At 47.8% G+C, this 16,587-nt stretch overlaps 1 protein-coding gene across 2 annotated transcripts in view; it reads right to left on the bottom strand.

Annotated features, from left to right (window-relative positions):
* Nucleotides 1-16,587, bottom strand: part of sptbn2 (spectrin, beta, non-erythrocytic 2) — a 678,353-nt gene that overhangs the window by 401,782 nt on the left and 259,984 nt on the right. For both annotated transcript variants that reach the window (XM_085976259.1, XM_085976260.1), the window contains exons 3-5: nt 12,089-12,240; nt 3,917-4,090; nt 871-962 (exon numbers count right to left, since the gene is read on the bottom strand). In XM_085976259.1, coding sequence (XP_085832385.1) covers nt 871-962; nt 3,917-4,090; nt 12,089-12,240 — 418 coding nt within the window. The remainder of the gene's footprint in view (nt 1-870; nt 963-3,916; nt 4,091-12,088; nt 12,241-16,587) is intronic.

The following is a 16,587-nucleotide window of genomic DNA, read 5'->3' as shown; positions in this document are numbered from 1 at the left end:
ACTCTTATACTCAAATCCTCTTGTAATAAAGGCCAACATACCATTTGCTTTCCTAATTGTTTGCTGTACCTGCATGTTAACTTTCAGTGATTCGTGTACAAGGACACCCAGGTCCCTCTGAACACCAACATTTCCCAATCTCTCACCATTTAATAAATACTCTGCTTTTCTATTTTTCCAACCAAAGTGGATAACTCCACGTTTCTCCACGTTATATTCCATTTGCCGTGTTCTTGTTGAGGCAACAACCTCAATGTTGCTGCTTGGCTGGAGGTGTTGCGTGAAAGAGCACGTGCATGTTCTGTAGAGGTGGGGAACAGGGCAAGGAATCGACTGACGCCCAGAACCAGAACACTTTTATGCAGCTGCCTGACCAGAATCACGAATGAAAGATGCAGAGGCCAGCTCACCGGCGGTGAGTGGGCGAAGGGGAGGGAGCTTTCAGAAATGTGAAAGACTCCAGAATTGATGAGCGCCGTACGGGGGCGCGAGTTCTGAAGATCTCTCACAAGGTGACAGAGCCCAACCTCTTTGTCACTGGTTAGCAATGGTGCTCAGTTCAGTATGTACCTAACTGTCAAACTTGAGTACATAACGGGGTTGGGAATGGAACACTTTCTACCCAGTGTCAGTGCCAAACACTCACAGACAGGGCAAGTATAGCACAGAGAGATACAGCATAAAGTTCCCTATACTCTACTCCAACAAAGTGCCTCAGCCTCAACCTCAGAACAGCAGAAATGTTATAAATTTCTAATTTCTTGGTCAGATGTTGATTAACCTGCTATGCATTGTCTGTTCTGTATGGATTATATACGTTGCAAGGACCTGCCATTCATTTCCCGCTGGCATTTTTCCACTTGTGCTTACCCTGCCGTCTTCATCTGGCACCAGAGCAGCAGTGCGTCCTTGGCAGATTTCTTTTCCTTGTTATCCTCTGTTTCAACACTGATATCCTGGATCTGTGGAAATAAAAGCCATGATAAGTAAAGTACAGAAAGGCAAGACCAAGGACTGCGTTACTTACTGCAGAACGAGACAAAAGCAAATCATCATTAGGGCCTCCACGTAACCTTAAACACTTGCCTCACTATGGAGAGCTCACGTACCCCTCCGTGGCTACTTAGCAATGGCCTTGTGCCTTCAGGAGAGATGAGGGGGTGGGGGGAGAGAAAATAAGAAAACTTGCTTTTTCAGTCAAGACGCAGCCCAGCCCAGTTTCTGGACAAACAGAGAAAACTGGCAGCTGAGGTAAAGCAACTGTTGCGTAGCGACTGTCCGACTGTGATATTAGTTCCGCTGCAGGGATGTAGTGAGTGGGGCATGGCTTACACATGCTTTCTGACACAGGTACTTTTGATAAAGAACGAGGAGGGATGATCACGATATGTGCATGAATTTGAATACTAGTGACCGGAATAGATTGTTTAACCCTTTGCTGCCCCTAGAAACCCGCTCGCACAAAGTGAACAACCTTCTCAAGGAAGACGGTTTCCGCCGCTTCCTATTTGTATTTCAGCCCAGCTGCTGCTGAAACCCTCATCCGCGCCTTTGTTACCTCTGGACTCGATTATTTAACGCACTCCTGGCCCGTCTCCCATCCTCCGCCCTCCGTAAACTTCAGCTCATCCAAAACTCTGTTGCCCTTATCCTATCCCGCAACTGGTCCTGTTCACCTATCACCCCTGTACTTGCTAACCTACGTTAGGTCCAATGCCTCTCAAGTATATTTCAAAACTGAGATTGATAGACTTTTGTTGGGTCGGGGTATTAATGGTTACGGAACCAACGCGGGTAGACACAGATCGGCCATGATCTAACGGAAGGCTCGAGGGGGCTGAATGGCCTACTCCTGTTCCTACGTTCCTTAGACTCGCTCGGCAGGGCAGCAGTGCCATGTTGCAAAGCTCACCATGCCTTCCAAGGATTGTGCGAGACAGGCTGAGGCGTAATGCAAATATAACAATGCTTTCTCGTCTCTCACTGCTCCAATATGTTTACACAACCGCGTGTTCCCAAGTTTCACTTTAGAAATAATCTCTGCCTTAGGGAAAACGACTATCAATCTCTTTTCACAATGTTGTCTGCCCACATGACCCTATCAAGTTAATCATACCTCTGTAACCCTTCATTTATCAGCTATGCTTTCATCCAGATGAAGCACTTCAATAATAGGCTGGCCTGACATTGGGGGTCGAGCGACGTTATTAAATTTAGACTAAAAAACAGGAAATGCTCAGAATACAAAGCAGGTCAGTCAGCTTCTGAAAGATAAAAGGGCAAGTTAAAGGTTCAGCTGGAGGCTCTTCACCCAAAAAAAATAAGCCCGTCTCTTCTCGTTTCAGATGCTGACCGACTTGCTGTTTATTGCAAGCAGTTTTAAGTTTTATTCCCGATTTCCAACACTCACAGTTATCTGGAACAATAGCGTGCGTTTAATATCGCGCTCCTCCAATTCTGGCTGCTTGAGCATCCCCTGATTAGAATCGCTCCACCATCGGTGGCCGTGCCTTCAGCCGCCTGGGCCCCGAGCTCTGGAATTCCCTCCCTAAACCTCTCCGCCTCTCTCTCTCCTCCTTTAATGCGCACCTTAAAACCCTGCCCCTTTGCCCAAGCTTTTGGTCACCTGCCCTAATATCTCCTTATGCGGTGTCAAATTTTGTTTCATAACGCTCCTGTGAAGCATCTTGGAACGTTTCACTACATTAAAGGTGCTATATAAATGCAAGTTGCTGTTGCTTTTCTCTAAGGCCTCTCCAACACGGCAACGTCCTTTTGAAGCCAGGGTTGCCCTAAACTGCACACAATGTTCCAAATGTGGCCCCACTGATGATCTATGCAAGGCTGGAATAACTGGTTCTGTTTTACTGTTCAATGCCCTGAGCTGCAGCATCAGCCTTGTTGATAATAGGTTCACACGTCCCACATACATCCTGTAAAATGGTCGACGATTGCACCCAAATCTATTTCTCTTTCCGCATTTGCTTCATTATTATCTACATAATTTCCTGCTAGAATGTACCTCACATTTATCCACATGAAAATGCATCTGCCATTACTCACCATCAGTCCAGGTTCCATTGCTTGCCATCAGTTACCCTTATACTTGTTACATGGCACCATAAGCACCAAGTACTCTCTCTCCTCTACATTAATTGTGTTTCCAGAAGGGCCCCAGGTGAGATCCCAGCAGCATTGTGCTAAGTCACCAGCTCCAAACCACAACTTTGTTTACATTCATCACCTTCTGCTTACTGTTGCTAAACTGGTTTTCAATCCAATTAGCTAATCTGCTATATTAAAAAAAAATTGTCTGCAATGCCTAAATAGCCTTGCTATAGTACAGCGACGAGAATTGTACACACTATTCCAGATGGGACTGTGGCGATGTCTTGTACAGAATGATCATCACTTCCTGGGATTAGCGCCCTATCCCTCTGGCTGTGCATCCCAAGATGTAGTTAGCTTTTCTTACCACTGCTAGACGCTGCGCTGTTGGTGTCGGTGAGTTTATCCACCAATACCCCTAAATCCCTCATGTGTTGTTATCCTATAGCCCTTTAGTTCATGTTCCCACTGTTTATTTTCCTTCCACAGTCTTAATACCCTGCGTTTTCTCAACACTGAATGCCATTTGCCACTCATCTGCAACTTAACCAGAGAGCCAAGCTGAATGGGAAGTGGTGATTAGGATACTGCAAGTTCGGGTTTCAAAAGCCATTATATTGAGGAAAGACTGAGGGAGGTAAGGACTTCCGTGGTTTTGAAATCCTAGGGAAGAATGAGTTAGGGGCGGAGACGAATTGCCTTGTCTTTAATTACCTTAATAGACAACCACTGATTGGGATTTGGCATTCATTCACTATTCATAACAATAGATTAATCTGCAAGACCTGACAACTGTTGCTCAAAGTACCTGAAATCGAAGGATGATGGTCCATATCAGGCCCAGAGTGAGGCGATGGTTCCCATCGACAATGTCATGCGAGCCCATGTTTTCCAGATGGACTTTCTGCTCCTTCAAGAATTGCAGGGCCTTATCCACGTTCTCCAAACAGTGAATCCGCATCCGTCCTTTGGTGGGTTTGGGCTGTAAAGAGAAGCAGAGATCTTGGGTTTAATATCGCAGGAGGTCACTGCTCGAGTCTCACCTCCAAGATTGGACAATCCAGGCACTGGCAGGACATGCACGTTTATCAATCAAAAATGATTCAGACAGTGAAACACCGAGTATTGAGTTGGGATCAAACAGCCTCATATCTTAACTGCGAAACACTGAAGGTCCGTCTCGTAGCGAATGTCTTCCCTCGACTCCTGCTTGCTGTTTGTTCTCTCGCCCCCCTCCCTGCCCCATTTTGTGGTGCACCTTGTCACGTTAAAGTCGCTATTCAAATGCATGTTATTGTTGTGGAGTGCCAGGAAAGTCCTGCAGGATTGTCGCACACTTCAGGACTTGTGCAGCTCCTATCGGCGGGAATTAACACCTTTGGGAGCGGAGGGGTGAAAAAGAGGCGAAAGCTGTACAAAACATTTATAACCAAAGAGTACGATTAAAACTTTGATATTAAAACTTTGACATTAATTCCCACCTAGTTTCACAGAAAAATAAATGTGACTTGGATTTTATACCCTGGATTCATTCGGCATTAAAGAAAAACGATCCTTAAAAATATTCTTCCAGTGCCGTCTGTGGACGCTAAAATGTTTCATGAGGGATTAAGGTGTCTAGTGATTAAACAGAAAGACTAATTGATAAATGCACTCCCAGTGCTGCTGACATTAAATAAATGACCGACTGCGCTCCGGTCCCTGGCAAACACACGTCATCGAGCAGAGAACACTCATTCATCTTTATTTGCACATAGAAAGTTCATTAAACACAAGGCGGCACAGAGCGCATAGGTGTGACTGATCCAGTCTATAAACTGTGATTAATATGAGATACGAGTTCACCCACACAGCCCCCTCTAAAGAGGCATAAATCTGTGCGCCTAATGAATGACTCACTCCACACCCCTGCTGTCATCAACCCACTCTGGCCTCAAATTAGATCTATTCTACATCGGGGCTCCAAGGAACCTCATCACATTTAAGGGCTAATGCTGTTATACTGTGCTCCCAGTGGGGAGATGCGGTTGTAGGGAGCGTGGGTTGGAGATTCAGGTTACAATGTTGTCGTCTTATCACTGATCCTTCAAGCACGGCTTTCCTGCAGGGAGAGTGGAATTAACCCTTTAATTCCTAACAACATTTTTACCTTGATAGTTTACTGACAGCGCTGCTACCGAGCACACTCTGAATATAGGGGGCGGTGAACTTTACATATCTAACGCCATCTTAGCAGTTGTCTTCAGACCTTTCTGTGTGGGGTACGCCCGGCAAATATGGACACACTCCTTGGGACTCGCTTAAAATACTTCCTCAAATACTCTTAACTCCTGAAAAACGGGGTTAGCGGCCCAAAGGAACACAGTGCTATTACCACAGAAAGCGTTTTGATTTCATCAGTGAACTGCAACAGAAATAATGTGCCAGGGCAGTCAATGAACACAAATACAGAATTCTCCAGACACTGTTTAAAGAAGCCAATCTGCCCAACTCTAGACAGGCAGAAATCTGATGACCTTGCAGACCCAGGGATCCTCCCCCAGACTCCTTTCGGTCTGCACAACCACGGTCTGAAATCTGAAATCACGTGTGTCTGGGATCCAAGCTTAGCTGGCTCCAAAAGCTGGTGGTCAAAGGCAGTGCAAAATGTGAACTCCCTTCTATTCAGGCCTCCGATGGGCCAATCAGAGAGCAGCATCACACCGATAAGGAAAAACCTGCAGCGTACCACTTAAGTGGAAGCCTGCAACCTCTGAGCACTGCTCTCTCGGTACCACCTATATCAATATAAAACCCTGCGCGAGGAAGAAAGATCAATAGATAAAAGAAAAAGGAAATAGCTAGAGAGAAAATAAAGACAACAAGAACAAAAAGGCAGGACAAAACTTGTAATGTCTGCAAACAGTGTTTCAATAGCGTAGAATATCTGCACTAAGGTGGAGGGGAAAGAGAAGTGAACCCTAGGCGTTTAATAGCACATTCCATGCTCCCAGGGAGTCCATCACAGGAGACAGCGAGTGCAGCCGTGATTTTCTGCTCTGTAAAACGAATGGACAGATGAATGCAGGCTACATATCCCGCGATGCACGACTGTGGCTCCCCACTGAAAGCAACAAATTGGCCCTTTGAAATCGTCACTTAATACTGAACCACTTTAGAAAAATAAAAAAATAAAACACTGTTATTGACATAGACCAGTTGGGCTGAATGGCCTGTTTCTGTGCTGTAGATTCGATGCAGTAAGGGGTTGAAACCATACTCGGCGATACTAGTAATAAACACTTTAATGCCTTCGTATGAAACCCTCTGTGCACTATTTTAACTAAGAGGTCAATCCGTTTAGATTAACAGGTCAACACCCTAGTGAAATGGCAGGAAAAGGAAATTGCATACGAGTGTGCGTGCATGTCTGTTACTTTGATATAACAACTGCAGTAACTTGGATCCCCTGGCAATGCGGTACTGGCACGAGCTGCTGGAAGTACAATTAGTGCAGCAGGCTAGGCCAGATTTTTACTTGGTTTAGGTAAATAGATCAAAAAAGAGATATTCAACTTGGCAGCAGCTGCAGGTTTAGCACGTTAAACTGCAGTGTGGGAGGATATCGGTTCATGGACCTCTCCCACAATGAGCTCTCAATTTAAACTGGTGACATTTTTTGGCGATGTTGATGGGATGGAGGAGGGATTCCAGCCATGGGTAACCAGTGAATGAAGGTTTCACTGTAGTGTTGATAGAGGAATCTAGGCATGCAGCACAGAACATGTGCTACTTAATCCTTTGTCGATAATTTGCGTTGTCTTTTGTCTCTTTTTTTATACATAGAATTTACAGCACAGAAACAGGCCATTCGGCCCAACTGCTCCGTGCCGGTGTTTCTGCTCCACACCAGCCTCCTCCCAACCCTCTTCATCTCACCCCATCAGCATATCCTTCTATTCCTTTCTCCCTCATGTGTTTATCCAGCTTCCCCTTAAATGCATCTGTACTATTCGCCTCAACCACTCCCTGTGGTAGCGAGTTCCACATTCTCACCATTCTCTGGGTAAAGAGGTTTCTCCTGAATTCCCTATTTAACTTATTAGTGACGATCTTATATTTATGATCCCCAAGTTCTGGACTCTCCCCACAAGCAGAAACATCTTCTCTAAGTCTACCCTGTCAAACTCCTTTGTAATTTTAAAGACCTCGATCAGGTCACCCCTCAGCCTTCTCTTTTCTAGAGAAAAGAGCCCCGGCTTGTTCTGCTTTTCTTGATACAGTCGTTATAACCTCTCAGTTCTGGTTTCATCCTTGTAATTCTCTTTTTTACACCTCCTCCACTGCCTCTGTATCCTTTTTGGTTAAGGTAGAGCCCAGAGCTGTGCACAGTACTCCAAGTGTGGTCTAACGTTGGTAACACCCTCTCCTTGTATCTGATGGTGCTGTTTCATGCTGGGGTACGGTTCCATGGCCATCAGTACTTGGCCTATGTGTCCATTCTACATGTGTGAGCCTGGACAGTAAGGGCTGGAGCTACATTGAGGAGGCGTGTAGGAGGCGGGACTACAACTTTCGGGGTTGTAGTCCCGCCTCCATCGAGTTGTGGCCAACCCACGCGATTTTCACTTGATTGACCTTGTTGAGCCCGCCCAGCGAGCTCAGCAGGCCAATTAAGGGCCACCCGGCAACAGGTGATGTCACAGATTGACATTTCACCTGTCAAGAGCTTTTGACAGATGAAATATCAGCGTTTGACAGCTGTCAAACACTGACAATCTGTACTCCAAGTTAATTCCTTCCTCTCAGGATGAATTAGAGATCTCTCCAGAACAGAAAGCAGAGGCTGCAGATTTTGACAGATCTGCTTTCTGTGCCGGTGAGATGAGGGACTCCCGAGACCTGAAGGAAGGAAGGCTGTAAAGGTAAGCAAAGGTAAGTAAAACTTCTTTAAACACTTTACACACACCAAACACACTTACCTCTGCACTCATGCACCCATCACTCACCTGAACACCAGACATCTCGAACACTCCAAGTCCTTCAGCCCGACGGCCCGCCTCACTAACTTGGCGTGGTTTGGAGCCGTCAGGAATCCCACATTTCAGCAATAAAAATAGGGATTAGGCTAAAATTGGCACTAATCCCCTTCCCGCCTCGGGGAGGCGGCTCCCAGCACAGGTCGGGTATCCGCCTCCTTTGAAACTGGCATGGAGGCAGGTTAGGGGTGGGATAGGTTCGTGTCCACCGATTTCGAGATTTTATCCCCCCAGACGCCTCCAATCCCACCTCCACGACCCAATGAAAATTCTGCCCTAAGTGTCAGCAGTGGATTTGACCATGGAGGGCATTACCTGACACCAATACATATGCACTTTCGAACAGGGGTCACTGGAAAACAATCAGAAGCAACAAGCCTGGCTGGAATTTATCCTCCTTGGCCCAGGGAACTGAAGCCAATTGTAGCACCCAAACCGAGATCAGCAAACTCAGCACATACCGGGCATTAAAGCTGAAGCTGTCATGGTCTGGGGCGACTCAATACTACAAATTATCCTCTGCGTTCATCAGTCACTGCAGAGAGCTGCACTTTAACAGCACGAGCTTCACCATTCCTGGCAGGACTCGTGACTAACTGGTGTTTAATTACAAGGTATAGATGATGAAGAACACGCTTGCATTAAAAGCGACCAGTCACACTATTTAATCTCCAGAACCACGGATCCCCAGACCTGCGGCATGGCGTCGCTGCCAAAAAAAACACCCAGCCAAAGCACAAGGCAATCCAGCTTAACTGAGCGAACATTCTGAATCGCTTAGAAAGGCTTTTTATTTAGGGGTTAGATGGTTGGGATCCATTTCTGCTGAGAAGCACATCTGCGAAAATAAGGCCCCCTTTTTTAATCTGATATTTTCAGCAAGCCCTCTGGAATAAACAAGCCGTAAACAATGATAACATCGGGAACAAAATAACCCGCTGTGAAGCAACGCTGAAGAAATGGGCCCACCTCGGAGATTTCTGCTCAGTACATAGCTACCAACTGATTCGGCATTTTCTCCCCGCTGTTCCTTTTACTGTCTCCATGGTAATCATCATTCCCCAGCCACGAGGGTGGGCTTGCAATTTTATCCATGTGCTCTGCCAATGCTCCAAGCTCCGGTGGGGGGGTGAGGTGGGTATAAATAGCAGCCTCGAGTAACTAACCCACTGACTTTCACATCTGCCCGACGAGCAAACTCTTATATATTCTGATTCTATGGGGGGATTGACAAGGTAGATGCTGAGAGGTTGTTTCCCCCTGGCTGGAGAGTCTAGAACTCGGGGGCACAGTCTCAGGATAAGGGGTCGGCCATTTGGGACTGAGATGAGGAGGAATTTCTTCACTCAGAGGGTGGTGAATCTTTGGAATTCTTTACCCCAGAGGGCTGTGGATGCCGAGTCTTTGAGTATATTCAAACATAGAAGATAGGAGTAGGCCATTCGGCCCCTCGAGCCTGCTCCGCCATTCAATGAGATCATGGCTGATCATCCAAATTCAGTACCCTGTCCCCTGCCTTCTCCCCATATCCCTTGATCCCTTTAGCCTTAAGAAATATATCCAACTCCTTCTTGAATATATTTAATGAATTGGCCTCAACGGCCTTCTGTGGTAGAGAATTCCACAGGTTCACCACTCTCTGGGTGAAGAAATCCCTCCTCATCTCTGTCCTAAATGGCTTACCCCTTATCCTTAGACTGTGACCCCTGGTTCTGGACTCCCCCGCCATCGGGAACATCCTTCCTGCATCTAGTCTGTCTAGTCCTGTTAGAATTTTGTAAGTTTCAATGAGATCCCCTCTCATTCTTCTAAACTCCAGCGAGTATATCTCCTTATACGTCATTCCTGCCATCCCATGTATCAGTCTGGTGAATCTTCGCTGCACTCCCTCCATGGCAAGAACATCCTTCCTCAAATAGGGCAACCAAAATTGCACACAATACTCAAGGTGTGGTTTCACCAAGGCCCTGTACAACTGCAGCAAGACATCCTTGTTCCTGTACTCGAACCCTCTCGCTATGAAGACCAACATACCATTTGCCTTCTTAACCGCCTGCTGCACCTGCATGCTTACCTTCAGCGACTGGTGCACAAGGACACCCAGGTCTCGTTGCACTTCCCCTTCTCCCAATCTATTGCCAAGACAGAGATCGATAGATTTTTGGACTCATGGGGAATCAAGGGATATGGGGATAGTACAGGAAAGTGGAGTTGAGGTTGAAGATCAGCCATGATCTTATTGAATGGCGGAGCAGGCTCAAGGGGCCAAATGGCCGACTCCTGCTCCTAATTCTTATGTTCTTAAAGGTAGGAAGTAGATGATCAGCCATGATCTTATTGAATGGTGGAGCTGGCTCCAGCTCCTGATTATGGTGTTCTTGTATCTTCTTTCCACCTCCCCCCCCACCCCCACCAGCACAAACCGTGTGACTGATGTCGGAGTGTAGAGTGTGTGGGGAATCAGACACATCACTCTGTCATTTGCCATGTCAGTTCCTAACATACTAAAATACCGTCGCAATCTCGCAGATCTCTATTTCAATTTTCTTTTGGGAGGAGGGGGATCCAAAACTTGCATTACTGTGCATAATCTAAGCTGACACTCCAGCACAGTACTGACAGAGTGCTGCATTGTCAGAGGTGCCGTCTTTCAGAAGAAACCGTGAACTGAGGCTTCGTCAGCATGTGAAGGCAGACGTGCTCCCATGGCACTATTCGAAGAGAAGCAGGGAATTCTCCATGTGTCCTGACCAATATTTATCCATCAACCAACACCACACAAAAAAAAACAGATTAACCAGTCATTAATGTGAACTGCTTTTTGTGGGACTTTGCCGTGCTCAAGTTGACTGTCACGTTTGTCGACATAACAACAGTGACTACGCTTGAAAAGTAATTCATTGGTCCTGAAGCGCTTTGGGATATCCATAGAATAGTATAGCACAGGAGGCCATTCGGCCCATCGAGTCTGTGCCGGCTGTTTCGACGAGCGATCCATTAGTCCCACTCCCCCGCTCTTTCCCAATATCCCAGCAATTTTTTCTCCTTCAAGTATTTATCCAATTCCTTTTTGAAGGCTACTATTGAATCTGTATCCAGCACCCTATCAGGCAGCGCATTCCAAATCCTAAACACTCGCTGCGTAAAAAAGTTTTTCCTCCTGTCGCCTCTGGTTCTTCTGCCAATCGCCTTAAATCTGTGCCCTCTGGTTATCGACCCTTCAGCCACTGGAAACAGTTTCTCTTTATTTACTCTATCTAAACCCTTCATGATTTTAAACACCGTTATCAAATCTCCTCTTAGCCTTCTCTGCTCCAAGGAGAACAACCCCAGCTTCTCCAGTCTATCCATGTAACTGTAATCCCTCATCCCCTGGAACCATTCTAGTAAATCTCTTCTGTACCCTCTCCAAAGCCTTCACGTCCTCCCTAAAGTATCCTAGGGATGTGTTACAGTTATATATAAATGCAAGTTTCTTTCCCACCAGTAAAAGACAAAGGAATATTATTGAGAGACAGTTATCTCAGCTTCCATACAGCAAGTGAAAGGACCCTATTAATTAATGGAGAACTATTTAATCGCGCTATTGAGCCTGTACTTTGTACTGTTCCTGTAGGGAAGTGCCTGGCCAGCTGCCCACAAAAGGATCAAAATTAGCAGGCCACACTGGGGAGAATCGCAGGCCCATATCTCATCTCACTGCGCTGCAATGTGTTGTACTGTAGCATCCTCGACTGCCCGTCAAACAAAACACTGGTTGGGCTTGTGGCTGCGTTAACAGCAAGTTAGTGAGTAATGCTGGCCTACAGCCACCTCGTTATATTGCTCCAATTACTACACTTCAAAAAGTACTGCATTGGCTGCAAAGCGCTTTGGGACGTCCGGCGGTCGTGAAAGGCGCTGGAGAAACGCCAGTCTTTCTTTCTTTCTAGCCGCAAAGCGGGGAAGAGTTGTCTACTGACCAGCAGTTCGCCCGACAGCACCTCGAGCAGCCGGATCAGCATCCGCCCATCCCTCAGGTCCGTGTACAGGTCTGTGATCCGGCAGGTCACTCTCGCCAGGTGCGAGTTCACCCATTTCGTGAACGTTTTCTTCTGCACTGCTTCGCGCTCATCTGAAACAAAAAGCAGGAGTATGTCGTCAAACGTTTAAAAGAAAGAGGACAGTGAATGACAAGAAAGAGAAGGGTATTTTAAAAACCCCACGTAAGGAAGCACCTCAATTAAACAGAAAATGCTGGAAATACGCAGCCGGCCCATCAGCATCCGAAAGAGAAAATACAGCTTAATGTTTTGGATGCAGACCCTCCATCAGAACTAGACTGCCGAAGGCTCTCGTCTGAAACATTAACCCATCTTTTCTGTTTCAGACGCTGGCACTTTCGGTTCTTATTCTAGATTCCTGGTACTCAGCTTTTTCTTCTTCTCTCACCTCTGTGCTCAGAGTATTAGATTGAAGACAGAAGAAATGCAGCATGCAAAGTGGCAATGAAGCCCGATTAACAGAACATAATGCTAAACACACGGCAAAACTTAAGCGACCTCGCTGGTCCAAGATTGGGAAACCATAATGTGTTACAAAAAGCCGCACACCAGAACTCAAACCCCGGGCCTTGTGAGCTTTATGACTTACTGGGCCGTGCCACTGAGCAGTAAGCCACGGCCAGATAGTTGGTTACTGGGAAATGCTCTGCTTGGATTGAAACGATGGCTGGAAGAAAATTTCCACAATGCAGGCAAGATCAAATTCATGCGCCACTGAATGATTGATTAAACAAGCTGTACAATCTAAACAAGAACAACAGGAAGCGAATGAACACAAAGATGGATTGTACACAGCAGTGAGTAGATTAGGTGGTGTTGCTTTCTCCAAATGATACAGGAAACTCTCGATTTACCGGCCACCTAAATAACCGGAAATCTCTGTTAACCGGCAAAATTCAGGAGTAGGTTCAGGTAAGTTTTACTTCATATTAGTGGCCGTTCCTGGATCTGTGGCCGTGTAACTGGGATTCGTGCACTTGTTGCTAAGCAACAGGGACGCTTGGTCTGTGGCCGAAGTTTCTGCACATGTTGCTAAGCAACAGGGAAGCCTGGATTTGTTGCTGTGTACGGAGCTCTCGTACCTTTTAACTATATCTCTCTGTAATCCGGACTTTTTGATAAACCGGCGCCACGCTGGTCCCGTTGGTGCCGGATAATAAAGAGTTTCCTGTAGTTGGTAACGGATTTGATTATATTTGGTGTACATTAAATTGAATAATGGGGGAACTTTTTATGCTGGGACCAGAGTTCTTTACAATTCGAGTAAAGGGAGTTGGTCTGTAGGAATTCGGCACAATAGGAATGAATGGTCTTGTGAGAGTGAGTGGGATGGGGTTGATTCATTGGGATTCTACACACTTATCTTTGCAGCCTCTAGTCACTGTGCTTTGCTCCTACAGCCTGGGAAACAATCTCACCTCAGTAGATGGTGCTCTTTGTCTATGGAGGCAAGTACACCTACATTTATATTAAAGAGCTGCCTTCAGCGCCATGTCTCTGTAATATAAATGGGATAGCAACGTCTTTCAGAGAGTCGATCAGTCATCTGCACAATTGCAAAAGTAATACCTCAGCACATCTGCTTTTCAACACGGGGATCTCTCAACATTCCAACCGGTCCTGCTTCTCTGATAGTGACCCACACTGTGGGTTACGGAGTCTGAGCTGCTGTTTATTACCAACGTATACAATTTTACGCGAGGGCCAAAAAGAAAGTTAAAAATACCATCTGCTGATGCAAGTACGTCGAGCTTTGTTCTCAGCAGCTCCACCAGACTCTGATTCAAACCCAGAGGAATAAGCTTTGGTAAATTTGAGAAAATCCCTCTTTTCTATCACATACACCCTGAGCTCTTCCCCAGCCACTGCCCTTTCTGCGCTGTCACCAGCTGCTAGGCAGTGCGCAATATGGGCCCCCAAGGGTGACTGTTCTTGTAATTCCCCCATCAATATTCTCCTTTCCCGAAGGCACCGACATACTAACCAGCACCACTAAAACAGGTAACCTGGTCATTATCACATTGCTGTTTGTGGGAGCTTGCTGTGCGCAAATTGGCTGCCGCGTTTCCTACATTACCACAGTGACCACACTTCTAAAGTACTTAATTGGCTTTGGGACGTCCCGAGGTGGTGAAAGGCGCTGCAGAAATGCAAGTTCTTTCTTTAATGGGGTATAGTCCCAGGTGCGCTGGGCCCAAGTGCTCATTCTTCACGTGTCAATCTATTATTAAACTCTGGGGAGGGGATATTATGGCCGAGCCTCATCCTATCCTCACCTGAAATCCAAATCCTTCCCAGCAGGGACCTAGGGAGGGCTAGTGCTGATTATCCCCATTCCGACACTGGTGTTGAGGCCAACTGAATCACCTCACATGCTGTCCCAGGCTGCGCGTCAAGCCGGAGACCTTCCAGCTCTATATGCCCGAGTCCCACAAGGCACAAACTGTCTAAAACCATCAGAGAGATAAGGGAAGGATGTGCCTTTCACGACCTCAGGGCGCCCCAACGTATTTTATAGCCAATTCATTACTTTTGAAGTGCAGTTACTGTTGTATTGTAGGGAAACGCGGCAGCCAATTTACACACAGCAAGATCCCACAAACAGCAAGATCCCACAAACAGCAATGAGATACGTCACCAGATAATGTTTTAGTGATGTTGGTTGAGGGATAAATGTTGTTTGGGCCACCGGCAGAACTCCCCTGCTGTTCTTCAAATAGCACTATGGGATCTTTTACATCCACCTGAGGGGGCAGACGGGGCCTCGGTTTAACGCCTCATCCGAAAGCCGGCACCTCCAACAGTGCAGCACTCCCTTAGTACTGTCCCTCCGACAGTGCGGCGCTCCCTCAGTATCGCCCCTCCGACAGTGCGGCCCTCCCTCAGTACTGCCCCTCCGACAGTGCGGCGCTCCCTCAGTACTGCCCCCCCGACAGTGCGGCGCTCCCTCAGTACTGCCCCCCCGACAGTGCGGCGCTCCCTCAGTACTGCCCCTCCGACAGTGCGGCGCTCCCTCAGTACCGCCCCTCCGACAGTGCGGCGCTCCCTCAGTACTGCCCCTCCGACAGTGCGGCGCTCCCTCAGTACTGCCCCTCCGACAGTGCGGCGCTCCCTCAGTACCGCCCCTCCGACAGTGCAGCGCTCCCTCAGTACTGCCCCTCCGACAGTGCGGCGCTCCCTCAGTACCGCCCCTCCGACAGTGCGGGGCTCCCTCAGTGCAGCCCCTCCCGACAGTGCGGCGCTCCCTCAGTACTGCCCCTCCGACAGTGCGGCGCTCCCTCAGTACTGCCCCTCCGACAGTGCGGCGCTCCCTCAGTACTGCCCCTCCCGACAGTGCAGCGCTCCCTCAGTACTGCCCCTCCGACAGTGCGGCGCTTCCTCAGTACTGCCCCCTCCGACAGTGCGGTGCTCCCTCAGTACTGCCCCTCCGACAGTGCGGCGCTCCCTCAGTACTGCCCCTCCGACAGTGCGGCGCTCCCTCAGTATTGCCCCCTCCAACAGTGCAGCACTCCCTCAGAACTGCCCCTCCGACAGTGCAGCGTTCCCTCAATACTGCCCCTCCGACAGTGCGGTGCTCCCTCAGTACTGCCCCTCCGACAGTGCGGCGCTCCCTCAGTACTGCCCCTCCGACAGTGCGGCGCTCCCTCAGTACTGGCCCTCCGACAGTGCGGCACTCCCTCGGTACTGCCCCTCCGACAGTGCGGCGCTCCCTCAGTACTGCCCTGGAGTGTCAGCCTAGATTTTTGTGCTCAAGTCTCTGGAGTAGAAACTGAGCCTACAACCCCCTGACTCAGAGGTGAAACTGCTACCTACTGAGCCACTGGCTGACACCTCAGAGGAATGAAGAGAGGTAACTATCCTGAATTTTCCTCTGGTTTCCAGGAGAGCAAGATGACCTGGACAGCTAACTTCGAACCAGTATCACCCCATTCAGCAAGAGAAGTAGTTTCCAGGATGGACCAGCCTCAACCCTAAAGTTGAGGTGTTGTACGACAAGGTACTGAGTTAACCACAAACTCTCTAACCAGGAGGGACAGATTCGAGCTCACGAGGGGGAAGGTGAACAGACGGTATAAATTTAACTGCTGCACACAGAGAATGATGTTTGTCTGATACAGACCGCCCAGAGCGATGGCGGAACCGGACAAGCGTCGGCAAATTCAAGAAGGAGCTGGATAGGTTTTGGTGAAAGAAGTGCGTGAGGCGTACAAGAGACAAGAGTTGTGTGCAGCATTTTCTGGACGTGGGGACCAGCCAGACAGGCCTGTGTTCTTTTGCCGGTCATGTGCATTCCCCGTTTTATGCATTAGCTCATCCGCGAATCAGGAAAAACCTCTCCACCATGTAGTCAGCACTGGGGCGAGCGATAACAATACCAGGTCAGCATAATTGGGAATTGGATGCCACATTCCAAATTA

Source organism: Somniosus microcephalus, unplaced genomic scaffold (genome assembly GCF_052327205.1).
Source record: "Somniosus microcephalus isolate GS21.2 unplaced genomic scaffold, FLI_Smic_1.0 unresolved_chr2, whole genome shotgun sequence".
Classification (NCBI taxonomy): Eukaryota; Metazoa; Chordata; class Chondrichthyes; order Squaliformes; family Somniosidae; genus Somniosus; species Somniosus microcephalus.
This window is presented reverse-complemented; position numbering and strand designations above follow the sequence as displayed.